This window comes from Tenrec ecaudatus, chromosome 18 (assembly GCF_050624435.1).
Source record: "Tenrec ecaudatus isolate mTenEca1 chromosome 18, mTenEca1.hap1, whole genome shotgun sequence".
In the NCBI taxonomy this organism is placed as follows: Eukaryota; Metazoa; Chordata; class Mammalia; order Afrosoricida; family Tenrecidae; genus Tenrec; species Tenrec ecaudatus.
In genome coordinates this window covers 5,599,467-5,625,727 of record NC_134547.1, presented here as the reverse complement: position 1 = coordinate 5,625,727, position 26,261 = coordinate 5,599,467, and the positions used below count along the sequence as shown (strand labels likewise).

Below are 26,261 nucleotides of genomic sequence, written 5' to 3'. Positions count from 1 at the left end.
GAACAAGAAGGATCAGTCATGGCCAACATCGAGGGACAGGGTTCCAGTCACAGGTGAGGTCATCGGGACTAGGAACCAACTCAGTGTGATTACATCTTGCTTTCCTAACCCCCAAAGTCATTGTCACAATGATCCCTTGTCTTTGAACCTGATATAAACAGTACATCACCTTTGGCTAGATTAGGAGGTCCACCCTTATGACCAGAAGGGTCCTGAGGTGCGGCTGTGCAATTAGGGGGAAATGAAGAGGTAAAATGTGCAAAACGCTCGCCTTCTCCGAAGTCATGAACAAGAGAAAGAGCAAATATATTTTCCAACGAGTTTATATAGTCTTGGGGCATGGGAGCCCCATCAATAACACACTTAACAAGGTGGACAGTGTCTTAACCATAGATGTCCTTGGTCTCATTGGGGGAGTAAGCCAAGACCAAAATTGGGGGCAGGCAGAGGGGAGTTGTCCACCTCTGAACAAGAACAGTAGAATTTGTTCTCAGACACAGGTAGCCATGTCTGGAGAGCAGCCATGTGCTTGTAAGAACACCTTTATAGTAGCACTATTATGGGTGATGGTGGGGATAATTTTCAGTCAGGAGTATGTGACAAGGACTCATCTCTATCTCTGAAACGTGAATGCCTTCCTCCACCAAATGGTCTTCCAGACTCTTAATTATAAGCAGAGAATTTGGCTGCATAGACTCTTTGAGGTCCTCAGTTTCCCACAGGACATTACCTGGGGTTATCATGATGCCACTTACACAGACTCCAGATAAAGTCCATGCTTTCTCTAACGAGACATGGAAAGTTTCCTTTTTCATTCTTGAATTCATCCTCAGGACCAAGTCCAAAGACACTAAGTGACAAATATCCCTTACAGCCATAAGTAGGCACTAGAATGACTGCTGGTTCATCAGTCCTTCTAAGAATTCTAACATTCATAATGCAAATGATTCTCAATTGTTCCTTTTTTTCTGACCTGGGGAAACTACACTAAAGTATGTAAACAATCCCATCAATCTACTATTACCCTGCAGGGTTTCTCTTCTAAGCAATTTGTCATTTACATCACATGGAGTCAGAAGGAGTCAGAATAGACTTGATAGCAACTGAGAAGAATCAACATTCCAGATCCCAATTACCCATTTTTATTTTAAAATTCACATTCTTTATTCTGAGTCTGACATGAACTTAGATTTTCACTCATTTAACTGATACAACAGAACAATCCATTTAGATGCATTTGGGTTAAAATCAGATTAGTCTTGGCATCAATGTACACATTGATTAGGATTTCCTGGACTCAGTCTTCATGATTTCCTGTAGGATAAAGTTTGTAGCCATCCAGAGAGGTGGCTATTTTTGTCAATTCTCTTGTCGCATTATTGTATCACAGCTTATCCTACGCACTTTGTGGAACGTAAATGAAAATGCAACTGGAACCCGGAGGCACTGCCACAGTCACTGGACTCATAAGCACTGCACCATTCACCGTATTGATAGGACTTCTCTGCTGTGTGAATCCCTGGTCGTCACTTGATTCCTTTCTGTACATAGGCCATCCCACAAGAACTACATTCTTATTTTTTAGGAGCCCCCTGGTGTTTACTGACATGTGAGAAGCCAAAGAAAGCATTTTGCAAAGTAATTATGTTGCCAGGATTTTCTTTTTTTTTTTTTTAGCCAGGATTTTCATTCTGCATGCAAGTGCTGGTCTATGGTGACACTTGATGCCCTGTGGAGGTTTCCTACTGTGTTAGTCTGGGTAGGCCAGAGAAACAAAACTCATAAACACTCTTATTTTGTAAGAGAGAGTTTTATATAAAGGATAATTGTATATTAAGCATCCTAACCCAGTCCAGTCCGAGCCCATAAGTCTGACATTAGCTCTATGTTTGACATCAATCTACAAAGTCCTCCTCAAACTCACAAAACACAGGCAATGACGCTGAATGCAGGAGGAAAGCCGAATCAGTGAGCATGTAAGCATCTCAATGCTGGCAGGGGTCTCCGGAGGCTCGCTTCTCCAGTACCCAGGGCTGCATCAAGGTAGGTCCATGTGGCTTCTCTCAGGGATGTATCGCAGGAAGTGAGCCTTGCCAGCTGAGGCAGAGAACTAGCACTAAGGCAGCTGCACCCTGGTCCGACCATCAGAGAGCAGGAGGTAAGACACATGAGGCACGCAGAGCCACTTATCTCTTCGCCCTTCAGTTAATTCCACGTGTTCATCAGCCAGGTTGGCACGATAAACCTTAGCTATCACAATCCACCCCTTGCCAACTTGGCACCTGTACACAATTCTTTAGCCATATATATAATTTTCAAACAAACAATAATAAAATCGTATCTGTACCTAACAGGATAAAACTAAAATGCAAAACACAAAGCTAAAGTGCATACAATTCAAAAACATGCCACCCTCATTTAAACATAACATTTTATAAGTAAACAAAACAAAAATATTCTATGGCTAACAATCATAGTTAAGTAAAACCTATACCTAACTCCTATGAATAGATTCCCCCACCTATGAAAATTTGTAAGCCAACCACTTTATTCTTTATCCCCCCCCAATTTTGGGTATCCAATTTCTACACTGCCCACTTAAAACAACTCAATCCCCTGAGGAGACAATCATATTCTTTGATGTGAAGAATCTTCATGCCAGTTGGAACCTTGAGTCCACATCCATAAGCAAAGTCAAATCACAACAGGCCATCCACAAAGTCTGCACCAGTTCACAGGCTCAAGTAACTTCCTTTCTCTGGTTGGGTTCTGGTCAACTCAATGTGGGCTGCCTCACTTAGCCTCCCCAGGGTGCCCAGTGGTCACCTTGCCTTTAGACCATGGGCTCGTCACAAATACTCAACAAACCTAGCCCCCTCATGCTAGGTTATGAAGTTTAGACCAATCAACCCACTGTCCTCCTCTTTTTCCTATAAACCAAATCCACCGTTGTCAGTGGCCAGACACAACCCGTCTCTTTATTGCTGTATTTCTCCCACTGCCACTCCACAAACAGACCCAGGGGGTCACCTAGCAAGCATTTCAGCCTGCCCACAAGTTTATTTTAACGTTCAGTCCTAGAGAGGAGTTTTCTTCATGGTTCCATATTTTTTCCAGCTTCTGACAAAGACCACTAGTTTAAACTTCAAATCCAAAGAGTTACTTTTCCTTCAGTCTGTCAACAGCCCCTAGGCGTGTCTTTTCTAATGTCCTGAGTACTCCAAAGCACTGGATGGGGCTAATCTCTTTGGAGTCCTCTTTGCAGATGTGTCTTAAACCCAACTAAAGATCAAATTAATAGCTTGAAGCAAGTGGTTGTTTTTTTAAAAAAATCATTTTATTAGGGACTCATACAACTCCTATCACAATCCATACATACATCAATTGTGTAAAGCACATTTGTACATTCGTTGCCTTCATCATTCTCAAAACTTTTGCTCTCCACCGAAGCCCCTGGCATCAGGTCCTCATTTTTTCCTCTCCCTCCCCACTCCCTCATGAACCCTTAATAATTTATAAATTATTATTTTGTCATATCTTGCTCTGTCCCACGTCTCTCTTCCCCCACTTTTCTGTTGTATGTCCGCCAGGGAGGAGGTCACATGTAGATCCTTGAAATAGGTTCCCTCTTTCCAACCCACCCTCCCTGTGCCCTCCCAGTATCGCCACTCACACCAGTGGTCCTGAGGGGATCATCCACCCTAGCTTCCCTGTGTTTCCAGTTCCCATCTGTACCAGTGTACAGCCTCAGGTCTAGTCAGACTTGCAAAGTAGGATTCAGATCATGACAGTTGGAGGTGGGGGAGGAAGCATTTAGGAACTAGAAGAAAGTTGTATTTTTCATTGTTGCTACATCGTACCGTCTCATCTCCTCCCAAAGACACTTCTGTAAGGGGATGTCCAGTGGCCTACAAATGGGCTTTGGGTCTCCACTCCACACTCCCCCGCTCGTTCACTATGGTAAGATTTTTTGTTCTGATTATGCCTGATACCTGATCCCTTGATACCTTGTGATCGCACAGGCTGGTGTGCTTCTTCCATGTGGGCTTTGTTGCTTCTGAGCTAGATGGCCACTGTTTATCCTTCAAGCCTTTAAGACCCCAGATGCTATATCTTTTGATAGCCGGGCACTATCAGCTTTCTTCACCACATTTGCTTATGCACCCATTTGTCTTCAGTGATAATATCATAGAGATGAGCATGCAATGTAATGATTGTTCTTTGATGCCTAATAACTGTTCCCTTCAGCACCTCGTGGTCACACAGGCTGGTGCGCTTCTTCCATGTAGGCTTTATTGCTTCTGAGCCAGATGGCCTCTTGTTTACCTTCAAGTCTTTAAGACCCCAGACGCTATCCTTTTTGATAGCAGGGCACCATCAGCTTTCTTCACCACATTTAGTTGTTCACCCACTTTGTCTTCAGCAGTTGTGTCGTAAAGGTGAGCATCATAGAATGCCAATGTAATAGAAAAAAGTGTTCTTGCATTGAGGGAGTACTTGAGTGGAGGTCCAATGTCCTTCTGCTACCTTAATACTAACCTTATAAATATATGCACATAGCTCTATTTCCCCATCCTCATGTATAAATATATTTGCATATGTATATGTCTTTATCTAGACCTCTATAAATGCCCTCTGGCTTCCAGCTCTTTCCTCTATTTCCTTAGACTTCCCTCCTGTCCCACTAGCATGCTCAGTCCCCACCAGGGTTTAAGAAATTCCTCTTAGCTAATTTACCCTTGATCATGCCCAACCAGGCCTCCCACACCCACCTCCCCACTGATTTGGATCGCTTGTTGTTCCCTTGTCCCTGGGTTTATTAACACCACTTCCTTTCCCCCCAACTCCCCGTCTCCCATGTCCCCACGGAATTATCGGTCCCGTTGTTTTCTCCTCAATTATTCATCTAGCCTATCTTATTTAGACAGACCTGCAGAGATAATAACATGCACAGAAACAAGACAGAGCAAAACCAAGCAACAATATACAACAAACCAATGACAAAACAAAACACAACAATAAAGAAAAGCTTGTAGTTAGTTCAAGGACTGTTTGTTGGCCAGTAGGAGTGTTTTCCAGTACAATCTGTTGGGGCACCATGCCCTGGCCCCAAATTACACCTTCAACATTCTCTGGGGACCTCACCGCTCTGGATCCCGCCACCCCGAGGCAAAACATTATGGGTGTGCAACAGAGGCAAGTGGTTTTACAAGCTCTCTACTTCCCAGTAAACATTTCATACTTCCCAGTAAACATTTCCATCAATCATTATATCAATAATTAGAAGAAATTAGTATAAACAAAGTAGAATCAGATACTAAACTCAGTTCTTAAAAGAGTCAAGTTCAATCCTTATTTAGCTTGTCTAAATCCTTAGCTAAACTAGTCTATTTATACAAAAATATGGCATCAGGTCTCTGAGAGCACTAAACCAGATCCAGGCTGTCAGGCAGTTTGACCTCCTATCAGCCATTTTCCTTAAGCAGCATGGTTTTGAGAAATTCAAATGGCGATTTCTAACCCTGAGCTCAAAATATACATTAACAACATTCATTTTTGCCATTTCACATGGGAATAAACAAAGACTACAACCAAGCACAATAATCAAAACTTTAATTCCCCATGATCTTACCAGAAAACCACCCAGTAAACTGAATGGACATATCTGACTTCTGGCTAGCCAAAGAAGAAACCCTACCATGAAGGAGAGGTCAAACAAATACCCACTCTCCATCTTTATGATTTGTTTCTGCAGTACCCCACTCCTGGTACTATATATGTGTTAGTCTGAGTAGACTAGAGAAACAAAATTCATAAACACTCATAGTTTATAAGAGAGTTTTATATGAAGGGTAATTGTACATTTAGCATCCCAACCTAATCCAGTCAGAGCCTTAAGTCCAACAATAGGCCAATGCCAATGCATAACCTCCATCCCTGCCACCATGGCCACTTTGTTCATGTGCCCATTGGGCTATGACAGGAATGGCAGAGGAAAGAGGAGGACCGGTCTCCACAGCGCGTGTCATCTTATCCATTTGTCTGACATCAATCTACAATGTCCTCCTCAAACTCACAAAACACAGGCAATGATGTCGACTGCAGGAAGAAAGTCAAATCAGTGAGCATGTAAACATCTCAGCGCTGGCAGGGGTCTCCACTCAGCTTCTCCAGCACCCAGGGCTGCATCAGGGTAGGTCCATGTGGCTTCTCACAAGGATGTATCGCAGGAAGTGAGCCTTGCCAGCTGAGGCAGAGAACTAGCGCTAAGGCAGCTGCACCCTGGTCCAACCATCAGAGAGCAGGAGATAAGACACATGAGGCACACAGAGCCACTTGTCTCTCCGCCCTTCAATTAATCCCACATGGGTTCATCAGCAAGGTTGGCACAATAAACCTTAACTACCGCATTCACTTTTCTGTGTTTGCTTATGTGAAACAACCTTAGAAGCACAGGTAAAAGTTTTCTGACACACATTGCAGCTAAATGGTAACTGTCCTATATGAAATCTTTGATGAGACATGACCTCTTCTTTTGAAACCTTTGTCCCACTCACTGCATTGAAAAGGTTTCTCTTTGTGAACTTTTTGATGTTGATTCAGTGCTGACTTCTGGGTATAAGATTTTCCGCATTGATTGCAGGCAAAGGGATTCTTCCCTGTGTGAAAACTCTGGTGTCCTATGAGGGATAACTTCTGAATGAAAGCTTTACCACACTCCCCACATACATAGGGTTTTTCTCCAGTATGAATTCGTAGATGAATTTTGAGATTTCCTTTCTGGGTGAAACCTTTTCCACATTCAGCACATACGTGGGGTTTTTCACCAGTATGAGTTCGCTGATGAACACTGAGAGAGCTCTTGTTAGTGAAGCCTTTTCCACATTCAGCACATACGTGGGGTTTCTCTGCACTATGAATTAGCTTATGAGCACTGAGATCACTGTTTCTGATAAAGCCTTTCCCACACTCACTGCATACATAGGGTTTCTCCCCAGTATGAACTCGTTCATGTACAGTGAGACGGCTCTGAGCTATGAAGCCTTTTCCACATTCAGCACATACATGGGGTTTCTCTGCACTATGAATTAGCTTATGAGTCCTGAGATCACTGTTTTTGATAAATCCTTTCCCACACTCACTGCATACATAGGGTTTCTCCCCAGTATGAACTCGCTCGTGTACAGTGAGATAGCTCTGCACCGTGAAACCCTTTCCACAATCAGTACATATATAGGGTTTCTCTACACTATGAATTCTCTGGTGAGTACTGAGAGTTCTCTTTGTGGTAAAGCCTTTCCCACACTCATGGCATACATAGGGTTTCTCACCAGTGTGAGCGCGCTGATGTACACTGAGATAGGACTTTCGGGTGAAGCCTTTTCCACACTGCATACAAACATAGGGTTTCTCACCAGTGTGAGCTCGCTGATGGAGAGTAAGTATTCCTTTCAATGAGAAGCCTTTCCCACAATCAGTACATACATGGGGCTTCTCTGCAATATGAGTTACCTTATGAGTCCTGAGAGTAGTATTTCGGGTGAAGCCTTTCCCACACTCACTGCATACATAGGGTTTCTCCCCAGTATGAACTCGCTCATGTATGATGAGGTGGCGCTGCACCGAGAAACTTTTTCCACAATCAGTACATATATAGGGTTTCTCTACACTATGAATTCGCTGATGAGTACTAAGAGTTCTCTTTGTGGTGAAGCCTTTCCCACACTCACGGCATACATAGGGTTTCTCCCCAGTATGAGCTCGCTGATGTATACGGAGATAGAAATTTTGGGTGAAGCCTTTTCCACACTGCATACAAACATAGGGTTTCTCACCAGTGTGAGTTCGTTGATGGAGAATGAGTTTTCTCTTCCAGAAGAAACTTTTTCCACAATCAGTACATACATGGCGATTCTCTCTACTATGAATCTGATGATGAACAGTGGGATTGTTGTTCTTTTTCTGATGATTAATGCTTTGTGACTTACGGCAATCAGATTTTTTACACTCAGGGAATTTCATTTCAGCCCAACATTGCTCTTGGTCAGCACAGAGAAAGGTCTTCTCACCTCCATTTAGCACAACAGACTCCTTTATTGTATAGCTCCTGCTCTGGTTGACTCTTGGTAAACTTAAAATTGATTTCACAGATTTTTCTTGTAAGTCAAGTATCCCATGATTTTCCACAATAGGTAAATTATTTTGGTGCTGATTAACAACAAATTCCAAGGCTTCACATTTGTAGCACTGTTCCATTCTGTCTACTGTTCTTTCTTTTTGTGTGCATCCAAGCAAATGATCGACTTTCCAGATTTCTAGAAAAGAGAATAATGAGTCTTACTTTCATGTTGATTTCCAGAAGAGCCATTTTTAAACATGCATCCATACAAGTTAGATCTGTAGTGACAACAATATGAACATGAATAATATATCATGTTTAATGTTACTGTCAGGCGGTAGTGGGGGTTGACAGGGCAGACAAGTGAATAGATAATCAGAGCTGGTGGAGACACTTCAAGGATGCTGTGAGAGACCAGGGCCCCTCCTCCCCTTCATTGGTCTTCCCAGCCCAGATACAATGAGCTAATCATTGTAGATAACACTCAATTCTGTTGCTCAGCCCCAAATCTGCAGACACAGTTTTGATGAAAAATTCCTCAGCTATTCCCTTCCCCTAGATCTGAGCTATAAAATGTTCCACCTCTTGCCTTGACAGTGTCACTCCGTGAGCTCAGGATGCTGCCGTCCCTTCCTCTGCTCTCCCCTCTCTCCTGCGCAGCTCAACATCTCTGGCCCTGAATTAGGGGCCCATGAACCTAGCTGGGGAGCTCTGAAATAAACCTGTGAAACGGTTTTCTACCTTTTCCTTCTTTCTGTCACCAACTCAACCTTATAGTTACCTCCACACTGGTACAAATAAAATAATGTAAGCAAATTGAAAGGTAAGAGCAGTTAATAGAAAAACAAAACTAGACAGACATACTAAATGATTACAAATCCACACATGCTGAACCTCCTTTATCAAAAAGACAGCGCGCTGTGACACCAGAGACCTGGCAGAGATGCTGCACCATTCCGCTCAGGAGACAGCAGGGGAGGGTTCCTGGACCAGGAGAGGAAACAGCCGGTGCCTTCCATCAGGAGCGCGGCTTGCTCAGCGGGGAGCCTGCAGGCATTCTCTGGGGAGCGGACTTGGGAACTGTCAGAACTAGAGCTGAGTGAGTGCTCGGAGGCTGAGTGTACAGGCAGACTCCCTGAGGATCATTTACTAGAAATGCGAAATGGGCTTTGTAACCTTGTTGCCTCATAGGGCACACACGGCCAAGAAGTCTTGTCCTCCACTGTAACCTTTGAACTTCCCTAAATCAGCCCATCCTTGTGAGTACTGCCTGTGATTTCTTGTGGCCACTGAAAGAATGATCAAACAAAGCTCAGAAATGGAGAACACCATGATGGGTGGGCTGGAGTCAGAAGAGGGTGAAGAAGGCTGGAGGGTGGAGGCATGGCTGATCTGGCCTGGGGCTGAGGTGGAGTTCTATTCTCCTTCCCATGTGTGGATTCTGAGGAGGTGAGAAGGCATCCTCAGCCCATTTTACCTTGCCCTTTAATGCACTGCTTAACTATCACTGCTTCTATAATTACAATTTGCTTTGGGAGGCTGGGAGGTCTTTTGGTTTACAAATCACAGCAGATGCATACAAGGCTCTAGCCCTTGGAGCTCCTGCTCTGGTGGCTCTGGGGTTGTGCTGCATGGGAGACACTTCCAGGAAGGGGGCATGATGCTGGAGGCCAAACTGGTAAAGTCCAAAGTCCAGGATGGCGAGGAGTCTGGCTGGAGGGCTCAGCCAGAGCAGCCCTGGCAGCTGCAATGTGTGCACTGGATGATCTGGCCCACTTCCAGCTTGCTTTTGGGAACCCGGCAGATACGGTTGGTCCCGAAGTTGGTGTCCTGGGTCTGGCTGCCGCGCAGCCTCTCAGAGCCCTGCTTCTTCCATGTTGCGATCAGGTGGTTGTCGGCGTAGCCCTCTTTGATGCAGAACGCGGCGTACAGCTCTCTGCTTGTGGCACTCCTCTTAGTAAAGAGGTCGAGATGCAGCGGGTTTCTGGTGTTGGATCCTGAAGACGGGCCGCAGAGACTCCACTTTTCTCTTTCCCTGGCGGGGTTGTTTCCGCTTCTCTCATTTTTTTATCTCATTCCTCCCGTGTTGGTTCCATCAACTCCCAGCCACGTGGTGGAGCTTCCCCGCTTCCTTTGACTTTAGGCATTTTTGTTCAAACAGACAAAGATCTGGGGCTTAGAATCTGCGGGCTAAAGACCTCTGAATTGGAAGACCTCTGGATTCTCTGTTAAAAGCTTGGGTTCCGGTCCAGCTTACTGGGTGCCTCTGGGGAGGTTACTTTCCCTCTCTGGTCCTCAGTTTCCTCATCAAAAATGCAGTTTCCTTCAATCGCCACATTTCTACTGACTCCTAATGACTGACTTCTCTACTGCCGACTACGCTACTCCACTGACTTCTCACAGACCTTCTCAGGTGAGGTCGTCGCGGAGGCCCTCCTCTGATTACAATTTTTAGAATCCAAAGTAACCCTGTTCCCTAGCAACAGTCACAGCGAAATGACCTAATCCAGCCACCATCCTCTCCTACCTCCCTTCCCCGGCATGCTCTCACTGGGCTTATATTGACTCGGTGTACTGAGCACATAACCTGAACGCCGGGCTGTTTGAAGACGTTCACTCCAGGACTAGAGGGAGACTCCTTAACCTGTGAAGTGAAAATGGCACGGCCATGTGTCCGAAGGCGGAGAGGGCTTGAGGCACACGCTGATGGAGACCACTGATTCCAACCTTCAGCAGAGAGTACCAACGCACCATAAAACAATAACAGAAATCCTCCCAACTGGACCAAACAACTAACTGTAATAACAACAATGTGAGTAAGAAGGTTCAAGTTGCAAAGCATTTCATTGGCCGTGGATCTACTATCATTGCTCATCCAAGAAATCAGAGGGTGTATTGCACTGGGCAGACCTGCTGTGCAAGATCTCCTTAACGTTAAAAAGGAATGCTGTCACTTGAAGACTATGGTGCAAAAGACCCAAACCCTGGTGTGTACAATCATCTCATAGGCCAGCAAAGAACGCTTGGGTTTACCAGGAGGAAGAGCAGGTGGCTCATAGTAGAGCCTACTAAGTACTATTACACAACAGTCCTAGTTGAAAGATTTCTTAGTTTCATGAGGAATCAAATTTGATTTCCGGAACAGTAAGCAGATGCTATTGAGGTATTGATGTTTAAGAAGAAAATAACTTTGGTCTTTGTCTATACATTTCTCTACTTATATCTATTGTTTATATCTATACTGCCTGGTCTTGGCACGAGGGACTCCATTTTGAATCCAACACTTCCATCTTAGCTCTCAAACTCACGCCCTGATGCCTTTTCACTCACCCCTTACTGCCCTTCCACTCCCTCGGTGAACACCCCTCTCGGAATAACCACAAAGAAAGGGCAGGATGACCGTGGTCAGCACGGAACGTGCTCAGAACACCAGGTAGCCCAGGCAGCCCGCCAGCTGCACCTGCTACCAATAGGAACCTCCCACCCCTCTGCCTTCTCTCTGGCATATAAAAATTTCGCCTCGGCACCTGTAGGGTGTGGCTTCAGTAGCTCAATACCCTGAGTTGCTGAACCCGCCCGCAAGCTTCTCAATAAAGCCTGCTTCTAAAACTTTGCCAATTGGATCTTTAGCTCTGTTTCGCGCCCCAATAAACCTTACATATACTAGGGGGCTTCACTAAGGTTGTAGAATAATGCAATTGTTCTTCAATGAAATTTTCATTATGAATTAAGCAGCGAATTTACATTTCACACCATCCAATCTGCAATCACCAGGTCAAACCACTCCCACAAGGCCCTCCATATCTTTGAATTTCATTTTTTCTTGAACTTTTTTAAACTCCTATATTTCTTAACCTAAAAGCAAAGAACAGATTTATGGTGTTTCTGAAATATCTGTGTGACAATTGCAATGGATTACTAAACCAATCAGAGAAAGGGCGTATTGAGGAAGAAGGACTGGTCTCAGAAACAATGTACAAGTGGGAGGTGGGATATATGTGAACCATGGTCTCTCAGAAGAAATTTTAGGCTGATTCTTAAATTCTAATTCTTAAATCAAATGTTATCATAACAGTTGATACGTGTTTGGAAGTAGTTTGTAAAAATACTAAGAATGGAATGTTAAAAATGTTCATGACAGTTACAAAGTTATCAGAAGTGCAGAGAACGTTAAAGAGAACTGAGCAGGTGGTAAACATTCCGAGTAAGTACCAGATGGATCGGAATTCAGATTTCAAATGGCAACAGATAAGAGATAGGAATTTTCTTGCTGGGGAGATAATCCCAGTTGCTTGCCTATAACAAAAGTCATAACGGTGAAAAAAGGAATATAATATATTTAAAATGTCTGTTAGACAACTCAATGGGAGATGGCATTTTGATCATCTCTTTGAGGAAACAGAAAGTGCATCACTGGAATTAAATACATTTTAAAGGGTTAGAACAAATGATCAAATGGAAATCAAAACCTTCAGAGGACCTCCAAGTGGGGAAAGCCAAAGAACCATTAAAGGCATCATGGGAGAAGAATTTATGGTGGAAGCACAAGAGCCAAGTGGGGCGGGATCCTGTGAAAGGAAATGCCTGTTAGTGAACAGGGGAGGGAGGAGCTGTCCTGTGAGGACAGTTCTGAATTCAAAGCTCTGTCTTTGGAGAGGTTTGAACGGTGGAGTCTCATAGTAAGGGAGATAGAAGCGCATGACGGAGGCATGGATTTCAGAATGCCCAGACCTCAAACTGTCAAAATGTAGCTCACATAAGAGGGACTCTAATCTCAGGAAGAGGAATAAATACTTAAGTAAAGGAGAGGAAAAGAGGTCTCACAAGTGGAGAGACATGAAAGTTGTTATGTGTTCTCAGACACCTCACAGACGTCAGGCCTTCACCCAACTGAAGGTGACTTCTACAATCATTCCCCGGAGACTGTTTTACATTCACTCACCTGAACACATTCCACCACAGCTTTTTTCTAATATGGATCCTGGTGGTTCTCCTCGTTCCAACCAAGAGAACGCATCAGGTTTGCTAACTTGATAGCCTGTTCGTGAGAAATCACAGAATTGTAGACACACCAAATTCGACTGTAGGTTGGTGAACATTCAGTTTTCAAATGTACACAGAAAAGGGTTGGCGATCAAGAAGGAAAAGATGTTCCCTGAGGGGTACTAGCCTCCAGAGTGGATCAGGTCCAAGGGGCGGTATAATTGAGGGGTTAACAAAGGGACATCAAACAAGATAAAGCATGCAATTGCTGCCAGAACAGCTTATATTCAATTTGGAAACATGCAAGCCCCCCTCATTACATCATAACAGGAAGGGGCTGTACAATAGGCATATGTGCAATGGAGGGGGACAAGCTAGGGGTACACGTGCGACCAGATGGGTGGACTCTAAACTCAACATGACACCCTCACCTTGACCCTCCTTGAGTTGGCTTGACCCAGTCTTTGGGTTCTTCAGGGTAATAATCCATTAACCTTATCAGCAGAGAGAGGGCCTCACCTTTGGTGGGACACACTGTAGGGTCTGATCGCTCTCCATGGCTGATAACCCTCTGGCGGATAACCTTTAAGCAGCTGACCTCCAAGTGTATAGGTGTTGACCATGTGTTAGCAAGCAGCAGCTTAGCTTCTTAGCATATCATGTGGGGCAACAACCGGAGGCATAATCTGACTGTATCCCACATTCCCCCACCAATCTTGAGGCAGATAGAGCAACGAGAATCTGACACTACGAGAACCATAGACACTGCAAAAGAAAGAAAGCCAAAGACAAGGCCAATCACTAGAGAGCTCTCCTCACCGATAGACACCAGGTGGCGGTAGGTCTCCAACATCACATCCTGATAGAGGGTCTTCTGAGCAGGGTCCAGGAGCTGCCACTCCTCCCAGGTGAACTTTATAACCACATCGCTGACCGCCACTGATTTCTACAGCAAAATGATTGTATTCAATTTAGTATTTTCTATTTGATGATGTGAAAGAAAGGTACAGGAAGCCGTTCTGCTCCGGTCTTCCATATAGGCTCTATCTCTAAATCTAGGCTAGGTTTGTGTATTTTTCAAATATCTTTTAATAAAAAACATAGTCAACTATTCCAAATGAGTACATTCCTTAGTCTACCCAATCATGAAATTAGAATTTTCTATGTGCAAGTGAAAGTATGCCTAATCAGCTAGAAATTGCTCACAATTATACCCCCACACACGTTACACAAGCAGAGAGGTTTGGATTAACAGACAAGTTAACAGTAGATTGTGAGAGGCAGTGGGGAGTATGACCAGGATCCACATTGTCAGAGCCTTTCGATCCACATCGGCGCTAACTCTCAGGGCAGCTCAGGGTTTATTTCTATGCGGTGGAGCTCAACCTATTTGCCAATCCTTAATCAAGTCACGCCTCAGACAGCACTCTTTGCCTCTCTTCTGGGTGTGCTGATCCACAGCCAAGGCCCAGAAAAACTCATAGGTCAAAATGGGTTGACTGAGGAAGAAAGTCCAATTTGGGATCAGGAACATGAGGTTATGCTCAAGACTAGCATAAGAAAGCTTGTGCATCATGGCCCTGCTCGGTCCTCGCTCTGGGAAGGGAACATGGAGGAAGCGGGTGCTATAGCGACCTATATTAAAGAAATTAGATGGTGCCTCACTATCAGATAAAATAGCCCATGGATATGAAAGGCTTGTCCCCAAACAAGAAGCCGTCTAAGTGAGATGTCAATGAGTCCACAAGGAAGAATCAGCACACCATCATCAGCCACCAAAGGATTGTGAAGCACACAATCCAAAATTGAAGGGAGGGATTAGGATTGGAACCTACAGTCAGAATCTGGTTTGCAGAAGGCCAAGGAGGACAGTGGGAGCCCAAGATTCACTGGTGGAACTATACAGGAAGCAAACTCCTGGTCAACTCGCTCCTTCCACAACTGAGGGATAGGAGAGTGGTCATTAACAGGTTAGTATAGAATATCAAGACAGAAGTCTGACTTGAACCGTTAAAACTTGTCAGCAGATTCCCCTGATCTGGTGTTAAAATCTCATGCTTTTCGGTGTTGTACTGTTTGGTTTGGTTTTTGACTGTACATATTTCGTGTGTCTGGGAAGTATTATGTCTTTGGGGGTTACCTTCTTGAAGTTGCAGTATATGTTTACCAGGACTGACGAACCTAAAGAATGAGCAAATGGAATGAGGGTTTGGGGCAGGGGGACACGGCGGCGGTGCCAGGGTGATGACGTCAATGAGTCCATATAGAAAAAGAATGTTGGAAACTAGGGTAGCAAATATGTATTTCTGCTGGATGTGACTGAAATATGGAATGATTTGATTTTTCTATTAAGCTCAATTGACAACAATTATCAAAAGAAGTATTCGGGGAGGAACTCCCTTCTTAGTGCAGAGCAGCTCGCTCAGCTCCTACTGGCCACCTGAAGACAGGTTCCTCTTGTCATTGTCAAGTCAGGCTGTTCTTGGCCACCTTAGAGAGCCTTCCAATTACAAGCTCCTATTAGCCCTGCCATTGGTCACCACCGGCTCTGCCACAAGGTCTGTTCTGCTTCTGTAGAAATGGCTTGGCCGCTGTGAGCATTCTACACTTGCTCAGGCAGGGAAGTGGCTGGGATGACCTAAGAAGCCAACACTTTCAAGGTAACAGAGAACTGCCTGTCGATATGGAAGCAGCGGGCAAGAGAGTCGAAGAAGCACTGCAGGACCTCTTCAGAGTATTTAAAGCAAGGATGTTACTTTGCGGAGGGAGGATCCCTGATCCAAGCCATGGTATTTTCAACTGCCTCATCAGCACGTGGAAGTGGGACCATGAGTGGAGAAGACCGAAGAAGAGTGGATGCGCTTGAACTGTGGTGCTGGGCGAGAATAAGAAGGGTCATGAATTGCCAAAAAGGACAAACAACGCTGTCTTGGAGGAAGCACATAGAGAGTGCTCCTTCGAGGCAGCCTTTGTCTTACAGATTTTAGACATGTTGTCAGGAGAGACCAGTCCCTGGAGAAAGATGTCACTCTTCTTAAATGAAATGAGGAGCAGAAAAGCGGAAGGCCCTCAAGGAGAAAGGCTGATACCGTTTCAGCAACAATGGGGTCAAGTACAGGATTCTTCTGTTGTGCAAAGGGTCGCTATGTGTTGGGCAAACTGGGTGGCACCTAACAAAAACAACACTGTGAGCCAGCGGCCTGCTGTCTTGTCTATTTGGGGTAACTTCACAATTGCAAGAGCAACCGATCATTGGTCTTGATTTTCCTTGTCAAGCAGCAGTAGGCTACCTGACCTGATCACCTGGGTTCATCAGCCTTTGCTAACAGCAGTAAGGAGACCCCTCCAGACTGATATCTATCTAACCTATCGATTTGGGATTCCTGGTTCCACATCTTTGAAACTGATTGACTTGACACATCTGTAGTTTGGTCCTGATGTTGATGGTGATTCTCTCTCCTACCTCTGCACTTGAAAGATGTTGGAATCCACTTGCCATGTTTTTTTTTTCATTTTTTTAAACAAGGTTTTAATTCCATTTGAACAGTATTTAAAATTTTTTTAAAAAGAACCACTTGCTATTTTTAAACTACCATGAAGAGTACTTGGGCTTTAGATACATCAATGAGAATGTTGCTCTTCAGGATATTATGTAACATAACCTTTAGAAGGAAACGTGTTCAGACAAAATGTAGCGTTGCTCTCCTAATCAGTGTTATTCCCGATCTTATACATAGTTGATGTTGAAGTCTGAGTCAAAGTTTATTTTCTACTTTTCCAAATGTTTCTGGTGAACTAAACTGGCATCATACGAATCCACTAGGGACCCACAAAATGCAAAACAAGCCGAACGTCACCTGAGCGTTGATCATTTTCTTTGGTCCTTCAGACACGGCCGGAAGCAGAGAGGCTCTGTCTTTGTGTTTCTGGAACAGCTCCAATTTTGTTCAGAGACCTCTGTCTCTCATGAAGCAATAATCCCCAAGCCAGGCACCTCCTCTTCCTTCCTCCCAGTGATTCTCTTTGGGCTGGAGATTTAGAACCTGTGGACTGATGGGAGAAAACACTGAGTGACACATCACCTGTTGATCTAGGTGCCATTACTATTCCTGTCCCTGTTGACTGGCCTTTTATTTAGTGACTCAAATCATATGACATGAGGTATACAACCTAACAATCAGAATTACAGAAATATGGTAAAAGATGACCTTTAAAAAAAAAAGTCTGGAATCTGAATACAAAAGTAAGGGGTAAAAAAAGAGACAAAAAAGTGTGATCTCTACCTACATCACAACATACAAACTATCAATTCACGGTTAGGATTCTCAATGGAAATGACAAATCATTAAACCACGAAGAAGACATGTTAATATTAGAGTATGGAAAAATATTTAACTCTGCTTTATTAAGCTCTATGTTAAACTGAAGATTGGTTTGCTGTAGAAACTGAAAAACTGTCTAATCACTTTAGGGGGAAAAAGTTGAAAAGCCACCATCATGTGATTGAGAGTGATCAGCACCCTACAGGACAGAGTAGCACTGGCCCACGGCGTTTCTGAGGCTGCATTTCTGTACAAGAGTAAGCAGCAGCAGTGTTCCCCCATGTAACTACTAATGCATTCGCATCACTGGTCTTGAATTTAGTAGTCAAGTGCTTAAAAGCCTGCAACACCAGTCTCCTTTAAAAATACATAGGTGTCATTCATTAGTTAGAAAATTATATACATTTGAAACACTATTGTATTTTAGTATGTATACCCTGATAAAAGTGTACATTTGAATCCTCAAAAATATAATGGGATGTTCCAAGCAGGATTATGTGTAGTAACTCAATATGGTAGGATGGCTTCCTATACCAGCAGTGCTCAACCTGTAGGTCGTGACCTCTTTGGGAGTGGAATGACCCTTTCATAGGGGGTCACCTGATTCATAACAGTAGCAAAATGACAGTTATGAAGTAACAACAAAAATAATTTTATGGTTGGGGAATCACCACAATGTGAGGAACTGCATTAAACGGTCCCAACATGAGGAAGGTTGATGTTTCATAGACACAGAGACAGCTTTGCTAGCCACGGTCCTTTTGCTGCCTCCCAATGACAGGGTCAGACTTGAGCCCAAGGGGCCTACACAGCATGCTAACAGTGGGTTGGTACGCTTCTGAGGTGCGACTATGCAACTAATATAGAGATTGGTTACTTCTAACATCTTGTTAGGTTTCATTGATCCTCCTAAGTCACTACCATCCAAAAAAAAAAAAAGAGCTAGAATGTAGTATCCTTTGGACCTGAGCTCTTTGCACTTGAAACTCCTCAACCATGAGAGAGAGAGCAGGGACATACAGAGAGCAAGAGATGGGGAGAAACCGCAGCAGAACCAAGAGCAGGAGAGAAAGAGTGGCCTGCTGGGGCCTCAGAGTGAGAGAGGTGAGTCACTGTGTAGGCGGTTAGTAGGTGGAATGGTGTACCTATGGCTACTTTGCTGGGGAACCAAGTTCGCCAGTCCACAGAGGTAAAGTCACTGCCTTTGAGTCCAGGCGCACGGTGGAGTGGTATTAACAGAACTAAAACAGCGTCGTAGCACACTCTCATTCGGGGCAGAAGCCAAGGGGCTGCAGGCCTTGGGCAAAGCTGCAGGTATGGTCCGGAAAAGGCTGCTCCAATGGCAGCACTGGATCCTGAGCCATTTCTGTTGCTGAATTGTAACCTATTACCCAGTTAATTTTAATAATCCAGAGTAATGTATATAAGTTCGCTGGGGGCCACTGCAATGATTTATCGAACCCAATAGCAGGGAGAATGTTGTAGAAGAAATGACAGATGTCTGAATTGGTACCAAAAATGTTAAAAGGTGGAGTCAGGTTTGATTTTCATCTCCTAGAACTCTGTCTTGGGTGGATGCTGATTCTCTCTCCCCATTGCTCCGGTACAGGAGGGAAGACACTGTGTCACTGTTACAGAGTTACTGCAGACCATTCTTGGTGTGCACAAAGGAATCTTCCAAATCCTTACATTTTATTTTCATTTGGCAGAATCCATTTGTAAGTGTATCTCTTTGCCCACATTGAACCATAAGAAACCAAAGGAAATCACACGGTCCCTTTAAGGTCTAGCTTAGAAACGTCATCAGTCAGTTACCAAGTTGACCACTTACAATTCCTCCTTCCACCCACAAGTGAACAAAATCCCGACAAGCTGCTCACCACTGCATGGAAAGCATTGCTCTCCCCAATGTCCAGTCACAGGCAGCCTCTCCTTGTAAAGTTTTACCACAAGCGCGTTTCCCACTCACTTTTCCAGCACCATTCCATTGCTGGCGCTGTAGCAACTCTCCAGGACAAGTCTCTACATTCTTGCCCACTTCCCGCTGAGCCTTCACCAGACTGCCTTTGGCAGCCGTACTTCTAACGGCAGTCTTTCCAGGCACTCTCAGCTTATACTACTAGGCACCTTCTAAGTCTCTGAGCATCCATCCATTACCCAGCTCCACAAGCACTTTCACATGGGAAATATCTGTGCGAACAGCACCCCGACTTCTCAGTACCACATTCTGCCTCACTTGGGCAGAGCTGCTGTAACACGAATCACATGTGAATGGCTCTAACCAACAGGAATCCATTTTCCCTCAGCTGAGCAGCCAGCCTGTCAGTTCCCACTTACGGTGACCCTACGGAACAGAGCACAACTGCCCCTGTGAGTTTCTGAGAGTGTAACGCTTCACAGAAGTGGGAAGCTTCACCTTTCCCTGTTGGAGCAGCTGGTGGCTTCAAATTGCTGATTTTGGAATTAGGAGCCCAATGCCCTGCCCACTACACGTCACCAGGGCACCAGGCACTGCCTCTCTCTCCGTCAGATCACGATAAGTTCCAGTTCAGCTTTAGCTTCTTGGTGCACTGCAGTTCTCCACATGGTTTAGCATCTTTCTTTCCCCATCTCAGCTGACTTGCTTTCTGAATTTCTTTACATATCAATAGAGGGACTCAAAATATACCCTTGATTAATCTTGCATCGCCAACACAACACAGGTGTAGAGGGTAGAATTGACAACATATATTTTGGGGACATTCAATGCATAAAGGTGAGCAAAGCAAAAAGTATACAGGTATGTGAAAATTGGACATCTCCTACTTAATGACGCACTCCTACTTCTGCAGTGAGAAAGCCCCCCACCCCCTCAACCAATAGGAAGTGCGGTCAGTGAGTCCCTCAGACAGCAGTGAGCCAACTACAGAATGAGAGGGGAAACAGGTGATGCTCTAAAGCGAGGGCACTGCTGTGCACAACTCAGTGTGGCCCTTCTCGCCACCTAGTAACTCCCACCAAAAGACTGGGCAGGACCACCCGTGGAAAGGGCTTGTGGCCCACCAAGGGTATTGGATAAAAAACAAAGAAAAACTCAAACAAGGACCATGGTAGACCTGTGGGCTGAGGCCTGACAATGGGATCGCTCAGTCTGGCAGGTCTCCTAGTGACTGGACAGCAAGAAGGCGAAGGTGTGTGTGTGTGGCGTGGGGGGGGGGCGGGGGGAAGGTGGCGGGACTGGGGAGCTTCCCAGGATCCTCCTTAGGAGCTGGCCACATGGACCAGGACGCACCATCAGGCTGTGACCTGATTAACAGGCTAACCTCCACCCTTACACTGTCATATCTTCCAGCTGACATGAAAATTATGTGAACTGCCACAGACCAAGGAGATTCACTTTAGTTTCAACAATATTAAGAACTAAAGTATATACAGTCTGTGAGCGAACAACAAAGAACGTCGCCTAAGGAATATGCCCCAGTTAAGAAGGATAAGACCTTCACTCATATTTTATGATTTAAAAAGAGAAGAAAATAATATAATTAAAATGTGAGGCAGAATAAGGCAGAGACGGGGTCCCTTCCTCTCCATTTGAGTTCTGATGACATTGGGATACGCAGTTCATTTCAGCACGTTAACCCTTTGCATCCCCCCAAACCTGTTCCTACGTAAGCTTGCAACCAATCAATCTGTTATTTCTCTATCACTGGAGATCCAACGTGTTTCTTCAAACAGCTGCCCTGCGCAAGGCATGCGCCCGAGAGCATCTAAAGTCTGATGACCCGAGATCACAAATACTGGGAGTGTTTTTTCAAAAGTAACCAGATGGAAGTTTATTCTTCTGAATCCCTGCAAGGACATGGGATAGGCAAGAGCCTTCAGGAGAAGGTTCAAAGTTATTGCTATTCCGTTCCCAAACCTCTCCACTAAAAAATAAAAATCATCTTATAGGGGGCTCTTACAGATATTGTATCAATCTAGGAATCAGTTGTCTCACACCAACTTGCACATATGCTGCCATCCTCTTCTTGCTACTTGAGCCCTTCGCTATCAGCCCCTTTTTTCCCCTCCCTTCACCTCCACTTCTCATGTGTACAAATCCTTCTATTGTACACAAATCCAAGGAGGCAATCCCATCGCCACTGCGTAATCAATCAACCCCAGCCCATCCAGACAGAAGGCGGTCTGCTACTGTGAAGATTTAGAGCCTCCGACAATCACAGGCGCCGTTCCCCTCCGTCCCACAGGGTCCCTGTGCATCGCAATCGACCGGACGGCAGGGCGTTTGGTGGTTGCTTTGTTTTCGAGCATCCAGCACGTCTGGGTTTCCATAGTTCCGTCCTTACCATCGTCAGTAGAACAGTCAGACCACCCTCCAACCTTCACAAACCGGAGCCCTGGACACGCCTTCCCCGAGCCCATCCCCGGCTCCACACTCACCGCCCCAAATGCAATCCCGCGCCGACCCAGACGCCGGCGTCCCCGGGAACACCGTGCCCCCCCGGACAGCAAGTCGATGCCCAAAGACCCCGATCCCGACGGCCCGGGCAGCCTGCGTCCAGGTGCGAAGGCGCTCGGCCCGGGTCCGACCCCGGGGCGTCGATTTCCATCGGGTTCCCTGCAAGCACCTCTGCCCGGCTCCGCCCGCGGGGCCCGCCGGTTCTCGCGACCCCACGGGGGTGCGCGCGACCCCCACCCGGCCCGAAAGCCGCACACTTACTGGTTTTGGTCCGGAATCACCAGGAGTTCCGTGAAGTGACACTTCCGGGGCTTAAGGCCCCGCCCCTCGCGCAGCAGCCGAGTGCGTCTACGGCGGCCGCCGAGGGCGCCAAAGCTGCGCAGAAGCGAAAACGACAGACGCGCGGACCGGCCCTATTGACAGCCGCTCCCGGAGGAGGCTCATTTAAATAATTTGCATCAGCGTCTTCTGCTCAGGTTCCAGACTCTTCTCACATCCACTTTGGAGTTTTGTTTCCTGCTTACCTTTTTAATTTCTTCCTTCCAGTGTTTTTATGACCTTTGTTTTATCATTTGTGCCCTTAATGACCTTCCACAGTCCACGTGGTCTTCGGTCTCTACTAGTCACTACCTTAAATGTGTTCTGGAGATGGTCTCTACATTCATGGGAATAGATTCATGCTCACAGTTTTTGCTTTTCTCGGCTTGTTTTGTTTTTCTTAAGGTTCAGCCTCTACTTACCTCTGGACAATTGGTGTTCTGGTCCAAGGTCAGCCCTTTTGGTTGTGATAATAACCTCAAATGCTTTTTCCCATCCATGTGAGTTTGATTCCTGTGTGTTTATCTAGCGCAGTGGTTCCCAACCTTCCTAGTGCCGAGACCCTTTCATACAGTTCCTCATGTGGTGGTGACCACCAATCATAACATTATTTTCGTTGTTACTTCATAACTGTAATTTTGCTACTGTTATGAATTGTCATGTAAATACTTGATAGGCAGGATGTATTTTGATTGTTATAAATTGAACATAATTAAAGCATAGTGATTCATCACCAAAACAATTTGTAATCACAATTGTAATATATTGTGAAATAATTATTTCTAATTACAAAGAAATGAAGTTTTGTCTTGAAGCATGCTGTAGCATGGGTAACAGTCTTCATGCCTGGTACCCTTATGTGGGCATATCTTCATGTGGCTTCCTAAGATCATTGGAAATGTGTGTTTTCCTGTCAAAGGGTCCTTTGACCCTCAAAGGGGTCACGACCCACAGGTTGAGAACCACTGAAGTGGCTTCCTCAGATTTTAGAGGCCATTGATGCTGTTGACAGAAGGTATTTGCAATGAAGCCCTTGCTCAGATTTTCCTCTTTGTTTCTAACTTTCATATTCCAATCATCAGTAAGTACACAGCCAACCTGCCCCTGCCCCTAATGTTGGTTGCCTTGATGTCTTGGTTTTTAGGTCTGATCCTGGAGTTATTTGGGGCACTGCTTTAGAAAATTGAATTGACTAGACCAATCACATCAGCTTCAGTTTCTTACATATGTTCTGCTATATTTTGAGCTATTAATTTATATTAACTTATCATCCTACTTAGAAATAAGAGAGTTCAGACCCACAAATGACAGGATCAGGAGGGGTAAAAGAAGTAGGAACTATTCTAAGAATAATTAGATAGTAAGAGACTTCCTAGGGAAGCTGTGTATGAACCCAAGGTGGCTAGTCAGTTAAGCACAGAGCTTCCAAACAAAAGATCTGTGGTTGCTACATATTTAACCCTTGCTATGCCACCACCAGGTTCAAACCAGCCAGGTGAGGACAGCGGGCCGGTTGAGCAGCTTCTTTGGCCCCCGTTTTCAGCGATGCTGAAGGTAGGTATTTTTTGGATGTTGTGTTCCTTACCGGCTTTCACCACAGCTGCCTCAGCTTGGTTACTACCATGAGGTCAGAAACCGGTTCAGGAGATAAAAGGCTGAGAAAAGCCATGCATTCCTTATCACCAGGACCGAGGCCTCCTGGGTGCCAGCGCCATTCAGAAATCTGAAGGTGTTTTTCCATGTTGGTGTTCGGCTTGATAAAGAATTTGTCACAACAAACCAGGTCATCCAAAGTGAAACCGTGGGCATTGAAAGGAAGTTTGAGCATGGGCCTGTGCGGAATTCCGTGTCCGTCTTTCTATATACAACGAAAACTATCATTTAGAATTGTTTGTTTTATTCCATCTTAGGTTTCTTGGTTAGTTTGTAAGACGCCAATTATTCCAATGATTGTCGTTCACACGTTGAGATATTTGAAAACAAACCCATCCAAAGCATGAACGCTGGAGCTGTGGGTTCTCAGTAGAACTTGGTAACTCACAGAGCATTGGGGGGGGGGGGGGACTTGCAGGTTTAAATATAGATCCTGTGGAGGGAGGGGAAAAAAAAAAGAGGACCTTATGCAGAGGGCTTAAGTGGAAAGCAAATGCTTTGAGAGTGATTAGGGCAAAGAATGTACGGATGTGCTTTATACAATTGATATATGTATATGAGTAGATTGTGCTAAGAGTTGTATGAGCCCCTAATAAAATGTAAAACAAGAAAAAAATAATTAAAAAAGGAAATTCCAAATCCCTAATCTTAAAATATATATATATAGAGAGAGAGATCCTGTACAACTTGGCTCAACATTTGTGTGTTTGAGTTTTGGATCCAGATGCTCAAGTCCAGTGCAGAGGGTTATACTTCAATCATTTAGTACATTGACAGAATAGTGATAGCTGGGAATGAAAAACAAGTTGTCAAGAGAGTTCAAATGTGTTATGTTATGGAAAAATAATAAAATGAGCTTAAGCAAAATGTGAGGAGCTTCAAAATGTTCATAGAAAAATTCCATTTTCAATCGCTTCTCAGCCTTTTGTCTAAGATCAAGTGTAGAAAAATTCCATTTTCTTTGGATTCCCTTTTTCCTTGAGTGTTTTGAAGCCCCTTTCTCTTAGAGGTATTTCTGGTCACTAAAGACTTCCAGGTCAGGCTTGAGGGGGGAGGGTGAGAAAGGGGGAACCTATCACAAGGTTGGATGTGTAGCGCCTCCGCCAAGGGGATGAGTAACAGAAATGTTGGTGAAAGGTGAAGATATGAAATAAACAACAATATATAATTGATCAAGGATTCACGAGGATGGGAGGGGAAAAAAGAGGAGCTCACGTAGGAAATGTTTTGGAAATGATGGTGGCAACATATGTACAAATATGCTTGATACAATTGATGTATGGAATGTTATAAGAGCTTGAAGAACCTCCAATAAAATGATTTGAAAAAAAGACTTCCAATCTCTCCTGTGTTTCATAGTCTACGTATCAGGCTAACAAGTAAGCAAGGTCGTTACACAGTAAGAACATGTCTGTTACTCTGCTATCCAGAGTCAATGATTTGTGTTATGTTCTCCACATGTGTATTTAGACAACCCCTTTAAAGAGTGCACTATTGAGAAACCTATTATCATTCTTTTAAAATGTGGACCATTGTGTCACTCCAGGCTGCCTAAAGAAACAAATCCAGGGACATTCATATATGTTTAAGAAAGAATTTTCTATCAGAGAGCAATTGTATACTGAGAAAACATCCCAGCCCGGTCTAGATCAAGCCCATAATTCCTATATTTGCCCATATGTCCGATACTAGTCCATAAAGTCCTCTTCAGACTCATGAAGCACATGCAATGATGCCGAATGCAGGAAGATCACAGTTCAGTGCGTAGAAAGTCTTGTGGATCCAGTGACGGTCGACGGAGCTCAACAATGGTACTGGTCTCCACGGGTCTCCTCCAACTCTCTGAGGGTCTCAACAGCAGGAAAGGGAAGGCAGAGAGAAAGCAGGTTCAGCCTCCAGTGAGCTATTCATCTCCGACAAGCTTCCAAAGGAAGTCATCAAGCTCCAATCTGATCCACAGGCTAAACTCCACCCCTTCATTCTTAATACCCTCAGTTGACAGATGATGAAACTCCCACAAACACTTCATGAATTTGCATGTCTTTCTTGCCCAGAGGCCATGCTAATCTCTATACAGTTCCAATTTTAGTATATGTGCTGATGAATCAGCACCCTATCAATTTTGTTATCTACCAAGGTCTTTGTAAGCAAAACATTTATTTAAATGTATATATACAAGTCTTGCCTTCAGACCATATTATAAACTTTAACATATACGTGTGTTTATCTCATGAGCTCTCTTTTGATTTTATTACATGTGCATGCTGGTGAATTAGACAGTTTTATTTTATGATACTATGAAGAATTAATGAAATGGTTCTGTGTTAGGCCAGGCTGACTAGAGAAACAAATCCAGAGACACTCATATATGTGTAAGAAAGAGGTTCATATCAGGAAGTTATTGGATAGCAAGAAAATGCCCAATGGT

General features: G+C 44.5%; 1 protein-coding gene, 1 non-coding gene and 1 pseudogene across 3 annotated transcripts; all 3 read right to left on the bottom strand.

Moving 5' to 3' along the window:
* Positions 1 to 2,420: 2,420 nt before the first annotated feature.
* On the bottom strand, positions 2,421 to 22,184 carry LOC142432360 (uncharacterized). Of its 2 annotated transcripts, none has more exons than XM_075537509.1 (5): positions 22,124 to 22,184; positions 16,960 to 17,152; positions 13,922 to 14,048; positions 13,062 to 13,157; positions 2,421 to 8,315 (listed from the first exon to the last, which is right to left on the bottom strand). In XM_075537509.1, the coding sequence occupies exons 2-5, from the start codon at positions 16,972 to 16,974 to the stop codon at positions 6,484 to 6,486; spliced, it is 2,070 nt and encodes a 689-aa protein (XP_075393624.1). In that variant the 5' UTR covers positions 16,975 to 17,152; positions 22,124 to 22,184; the 3' UTR covers positions 2,421 to 6,483. The 2 variants fall into 2 exon arrangements, with proteins under 2 accessions (XP_075393624.1, XP_075393625.1); XM_075537510.1 differs by lacking the exon at positions 22,124 to 22,184 and adding an exon at positions 21,844 to 22,093.
* On the bottom strand, positions 9,077 to 10,874 carry LOC142432374 (protein BUD31 homolog pseudogene; annotated as a pseudogene).
* A 3,658-nt stretch (positions 22,185 to 25,842) lies between the features above and the next one.
* On the bottom strand, positions 25,843 to 25,945 carry LOC142432868 (U6 spliceosomal RNA). The gene has a single exon (XR_012780968.1). It is a non-coding gene; the product is annotated as a U6 spliceosomal RNA (small nuclear RNA).
* Positions 25,946 to 26,261: the final 316 nt, after the last annotated feature.

Coding starts and splice junctions, on each gene's coding strand:
- LOC142432360 (XM_075537509.1), bottom strand. Junction 13,158..13,921: donor CCGCCACCTGGTGTCTATCG/GTGAGGAGAGCT, acceptor TCTCACGAACAG/GCTATCAAGTTAGCAAACCT. Junction 8,316..13,061: donor CTGTGGTGGAATGTGTTCAG/GTGAGTGAATGT, acceptor TCTCTTTTCTAG/AAATCTGGAAAGTCGATCAT.